Below are 5910 nucleotides of genomic sequence, written 5' to 3'. Positions count from 1 at the left end.
AAGCTCATCTGCATATGCTCAAGGATGCTGACATCAACATTTAATCATCTGCTCACTCATTCAGGAAGAAGGGGAGATCAGTTACTACTGTACTTTATTGTGTTCAACCAAATCACCATGTTACAAAAATAGCAAGCTGCCATAATAATGTATGGTTTCTTTTAATTGATGTTTAAACTACTTCTCACCAGGGCTTAATCTGTTTCTGCCTGCTGAAAGTATATGGCCTGTTCATGCTCACAGTTATGCTAAGGACACATTCCACAAAAGCACTGTTTCAAAAAGGTCAGAAGATGCCTGCATGTTTTACATCTTTAATACTAAAGACAAGTAGCAAGAAGACAGACTCAACCCCTCAAAAGTAAACTTATAAAGCAACTGTGCTTTTAAACTTGGCAGTAGTGTATGTAAAAATCTGGAATCAAATAAAATAGGGACATAGACCACAGAGAGGCTAAATAATAAGGAAGGGTCAAGGGGAATACATGGATCATCCTGGGAAGAGCAAATAAAATGGATTACACAGGCTCCCTGAGGGCAGGTGGCTATGGGAACAGGAAGAAGCTCAGGTAAGATGGATGAAGGGAGAAAGTCCTGGGAGAACAGAAGGAACTAAGAGTCTTCTCAGGGGTGAGGTAGAAACTGAGAGCAATGGAATCTACAAGGATGGCCCTTGTAAAGATTGTGAATAACAGAAGATACCAAGCCTGCATGGCCATTGTCTGTAAGAAGTTAAAGCCTCCAGTGGAGGCTTGTATATAATAAATTAAAAAAAAACACATATTATCACCACAATAAATCAACCCATCCCACAGGATGACATCAGTAAAAGAGTAACTGTAGGAAATAATTTTGGACAAATGGCCAGGACTTTCTCACTCTTTCAAATGCATTTATTTCAAGTAATAGAGAGACATGAAGAAAGTCCTAGTGATTGAAAGATGGAATTAATTACAATTTATTCAGAACTAATTTAAAAATAACACATTTATCATTCTGGACATTTGTATAATAGAATACTGACTAGATTTTTAGTAATATAAAGAAAAGTAGAAACACTTACTTTAGGTCCAAAAAACTAAAGAGAAAATGCCTCATGAGACTACAAAAGTATAAACCAGACAGATGAACTAGGGAATGTTACGAATGCTCAAGTTTTGTACTCCCTCACAATACAACTATCAAGTTTCTTTTAAACAGGGAAAAATCTCAACAAGACAGCTGAAAGTTATATATTACATCATGAATTTGTACTACAAAATCCAAGGGAAAGTAATTGGTTTGCAGGGGAATAAAGTGTTTTCGTTTGGTATCTGTGTTGTGGGAAAAAGGATGGAAATATTTGCAAGTGCTCATGATGTGTTTTGGTAAGTATTGTTTTTCTACAGCCATGGCTCTCAAATTCTCTCCACTCACTTAACTAAGAAATACAGAACACACTCAGAAATTGCATGCTGAAAATTTTTATTGGAATATTATAGACAATCAACAGTGATTTGTTGACCTACACATCTGAAGGTCATAATCTTCTCAGGTACTCTCTGAAACAGAAAAGAAAGGAGTTTAGTTATTTAAAAATTGGGACGTGCTGGAGGTCTCTTAACTGCTATGGCTACCCCTGAAGTGAGAGGGGTGGGAGCTCACAACCTCTTCTTCCTCCATCTCCTACACCTCATTCCTTCTCCATTTTCTCAGGTTTACTCTTGTAAGGCAGAGAGAAGAAAATGGAACACAGCTATGTTTTCTTTATAAAGATGAATTTGAACATTTATGTTCGTCATCCATTGGTTCTGAAATAAAGTTTCCAGGATATATTTCCAAAGTTTTTCCATGCTCTGTGCCCTGACTGATTGAACAACTGAAACTAGCTTAAATATTTATCAAAAGAACAAGCAGTAAACAGATTATGACAGACCAGGCAAATTAGTCGTATACAACAACAACAAAAAAAATTCCTGAGTACAGAAACAGCAAAATAAAGCCAAGGAAAGCATGCGGTGGGGACATCCACAGACATTGTGAAGCAATGAAGTTTCTAAGAAAGGTGGTTTTGGAAATGAATGACCTAAAGCTCTGCATAGAATATCATTCGTGTAACGCTCAATTTAGTATAATACTTATTCATTTACATACACACTAATATTTCTAAGGGGATGATCAAAGGATTGAAATTAATGTCTAACAAGGACAAAAGGTCATAACATAATATAAAATATTACTATGATATTCAGCCACGTGTATTCCTAGGTAGGTAGAGCTGACCAACTTGGCCACACACAAATTTAGAAAACAAACTGAAATCCTGATAAGGGTTAGAGGTGTTGATAAGGTGTCACTTAGAAACAATGGATCTGAACATCCCTGTGTGAGTGGCTCATATTGTACACACTTAGGCTGAGAGATCAGTGAGGCTGAGTTCATAGGACATAGGAACAAAGAAAGTTGCTCTTGTGCTTCTGTAAACCAAGTCAATTCAAAGGGTAGTCATTGTCACAAAATAAATTAATAAAATAAATGAAAATCAAGGAGCAATGGAACGTGGTTGTAGATCTATGTTCCCTAAAGGCCAAAGTACACTGGATGGAGATCTTGTGCAAGGTTGTCTTACGCCATCAAAGATGTACCACCCTGTACTGTCTGAAGGCTAAGACTTGAAATGAGGCGGAGGTGAATGCTGTGTCCATATGCTGCTAGCTAGCAAATTTCCACACAATGATTTAAGAAATACAGAGATAAACTCTTTATATTTATTAAATTTGACTCATTATTCTTACCTAAAATCTTCTGGCTAATGGACTGCGAGCTAATAATTTCCGAATTCTTTCTGGTATTAAATTAGCGATAAAAGGAAGGAGGGGCTTCTTTGGACGACCGCTGTCGTGCTGTGGTTCATCCTGAGTCTTAGGAGCAGGCGGTTTCTCCTCTGGATTTGTTTGCTGTGGTTGTTCTTGTGAGTTTTCAGGAGAAGAGGGAGGTGACTCTACATTTCCTTCCTCAGGTTGAGTTTCCTGTCCTTCCCCAGCAGAGTCAGAAGGCTCTTGATTCTCTGCCTGTGTGGATTCCTGCTGCTGCTGTTCCTCTTCACTCCCAGAGGTGGCAGGAGGCTCTTGATTCTCTGCCTGTGTGGGTTCCTGCTGCTGCTGTTCCTCTTCACTCCCAGAGGTGGCAGGAGGCTCTTGATTCTCTGCCTGTGTGGGTTCCTGCTGCTGCTGTTCCTCTTCACTCCCAGAGGTGGCAGGAGGCTCTTGATTCTCTGCCTGTGTGGGTTCCTGCTGCTGCTGTTCCTCTTCACTCCCAGAGGTGGCAGGAGGCTCTTCATTTGCTGGTGGGGCTGATTCACCCTCTTGAACATTCTCTGCATCTGCATCAGCAGAAGGTGGATCTGAACCCGAGTCCACGGGTTGTTGTTCAGAATCTGCATAGAAAGGGCCAGAAGATATGAACACATTGATCAAAGACTTTCCTCTTGTTTCTTTCCCTGATCTGAGCACACAATCCTTTCCTTCAGAACCTGTGTGCCAACTGCTAACTTCCTCTCCCATAAAACCTCATCTTGGTTTTCTTATTCCACATTCCTAAAATGCTGAAGATTTTGTATTTGCAATCCTGGTGTAAGTATGTGCGCCTAGACCTGGCAAACAAGAAGGTTTGTACCCTTATTTATCACATTATTTTTTTCCAAGTCAAAAGTGTAATAATGGAAAAAATACATTAGCATTAGGAGAGTGTTAGGTTGAACTTCAGATCACAATGCAAATTCTCTGCTTGTGCAAAGGGTTTTAGTTAGAGTTTTCCCTCTCTGGAATGAAATCTAAGGTAGCTGTTCAATAGCTATCCACTTCAATACTGGAAAACACTCATGGTAGTGGTGTGCACCAAATATACTGAATGCCTCGGAACAATTTCCTTCTGTTTTTCCTCTAATCAAAGACAATTACCTAGTACCAGGAGAGTGAAAGAGAAAAACCAGAAAGCCAAGTATTTCTCTGCCTTCTTCATGAAGGTTTATTATCATATACAGGAACCCAAAGAAAAAATGAAAGCATGGGTTCTCTTAGAACCAGAGAATCAATATTAATGCACTTTTGTATCACACTGATGATTTGGTGTGGGAAACAGTCAAATCTATTCTGAAGTTATGGAGGCTTTGTCTTTCCTTCATTGAGTTGGTTGAACTCAATCTCGTCTCCATTATCTGGTAGGAGAATTTTATGTGCATGGAGAAAGTAATACTCATCTATAAGACAACTATACAATGACACAACACAATGAAACACAGTTAAACAGCATGAAAGGAAGACGGATCAGGCTTTACCTGCTGGTACATCACTGGTCTCAGCATTGTTGACCTCTAGAAATAAAGAATAGGATAAAGAGGAACTTCAGAGTGCACTCCTTCAGAGCTTACACAGGTCCTACAAAACTTTGACTCAGGGCGTCAAAGTTCTAAGAAAACTCAGATTAACAGTTGGTGTCTCAGATGTTTCTAGAAAAGTACTAGGATGCAAAAGCAGGTGTGGTTTCGCTGTGTTCTTTTCTCCAGAAAAAAAAAACCCATAGATTTTTAAAATTCTCCCAGAATAAGTACTATCCCACAGCTTGCTATGTGTAATACACTGAATATTTCAAAATTATGCTGCATAATTCAGCTTGAGAATATGTCCTACTAATTTTTATCTTTTATATCTCTTAGTAAGGTCAGGAGACAAGCCCTTGAATATCAATCTTAAAATTTTCATGATCTGATAAGCATTCTAGAAGTGAGCTGAGTAAAATATATAGAGTTGCCCCTGATAATGGTAAATCAGTGTGTAGAACATTGTTTGTTCTATATTTCCATTTTTAATTAATCCTGACCTGTTTGTCTGTATCATGTTTCTGTTTGCAGCAAAGCTGGCTGCTCCCAATATTCACTCTGACTATGAAAATATTCCTTTAAAACTGTCCTTGTTTTTGATGTCTTCTTTACATTGTGTGGACCACTTTCCTAAACAAAAAATGAGCCATGTTATTCCTCCCTTCAAGAATTATATGGATTTTAGGTATAATATTAGGTAAAAAGATCACGTTACATGCCAAAACATAACTATTCCAACCTTTATCAAAGAAATCTATGGGCCTGTCTTTCTTCTCACCCATGTCTGTCATTTCTTTTCTTTCTCCCCTCTTTTCATTCAATGCCTCCAGATCCCACCCCTTATTCCTTGGTACCTTCATCCGTGCCCTGAGCTGAGCTCAGAGCCAGCAAGGCTGCTGTGAGCAGGACCACAAGCATCTTGGAGGAGTCTATGGACTTTCTCCCAACTGTGTGCTGAACCATGCATGCCCGTACTCTTTATAAAAGCACGACAAACAATGGTATCTTTGAGCATCAACTGGGTGACCGTGCTCCATTATTTCTCTTTGGGACTGTAGCCCAGCAGGGTGGAGTGTGGAAATTTTCAATGCACCTTATCTACAGGAGCAAGATCTAATATGATGAGGATATCAAAGTATAATTGTCTCATTACAGCTGAGTATTCTTCCATTGTTTGTATGTACCACATCCTCAGTCCCCTCCACAGATGTAAGGCATTTACAGGAGTTCCCCCTTACTAGCTATTGTGACTAGAGTGAGAGTGACCGTGAGCATGTATCTGCAGAGTGGGATATTGAGTCCTTTGGCATCTACCAAGGAGTGGTGAATCATGGTCCTGTGGTAAATTATCTTTCAGGTTTTGAGAATTCCTGATAGATTGCCCTTCTTACCTCTCCCAAGACTCTGAACAGGGATTCATGTTTTAAATATCTTCTGCAGGATAGGATGTCTGCTATTATCTTGATTTTAAGTGTTCAGAATGGTTAAACATGAAATTGCAATGTACTATTAATCTGAAATTCTAATACCTTCTAAGAATTTTGAATACTTCC

General features: G+C 39.0%; 1 protein-coding gene across 1 annotated transcript; it reads right to left on the bottom strand.

Moving 5' to 3' along the window:
* Positions 1–1447: 1447 nt before the first annotated feature.
* Prh1 (proline rich protein HaeIII subfamily 1) lies at positions 1448–5307 on the bottom strand. Its single transcript, NM_181440.2, has 4 exons — positions 5212–5307; positions 4316–4351; positions 2775–3415; positions 1448–1541 (listed from the first exon to the last, which is right to left on the bottom strand). Exons 1-3 carry the CDS (start codon positions 5273–5275, stop codon positions 2775–2777), a joined length of 741 nt encoding a protein of 246 aa, NP_852105.2. The 5' UTR covers positions 5276–5307; the 3' UTR covers positions 1448–1541.
* Positions 5308–5910: the final 603 nt, after the last annotated feature.

The sequence above is a fragment of the Rattus norvegicus genome, chromosome 4 (assembly GCF_036323735.1).
Source record: "Rattus norvegicus strain BN/NHsdMcwi chromosome 4, GRCr8, whole genome shotgun sequence".
In the NCBI taxonomy this organism is placed as follows: Eukaryota; Metazoa; Chordata; class Mammalia; order Rodentia; family Muridae; genus Rattus; species Rattus norvegicus.
This window is presented reverse-complemented; position numbering and strand designations above follow the sequence as displayed.

Bases quoted from the DNA above. Each gene is read 5' to 3' on its own strand.
- Prh1 (NM_181440.2), bottom strand. From the start codon at position 5,275: ATGCTTGTGGTCCTGCTCACAGCAGCCTTGCTGGCTCTGAGCTCAGCT. The intron at 4,352-5,211 runs GTACCAAGGAAT...CTTTATTTCTAG, and splicing joins AGCTCAGGGCACGGATGAAG to AGGTCAACAATGCTGAGACC. The intron at 3,416-4,315 runs GTAAAGCCTGAT...CTTTCTATGCAG, and splicing joins GACCAGTGATGTACCAGCAG to ATTCTGAACAACAACCCGTG.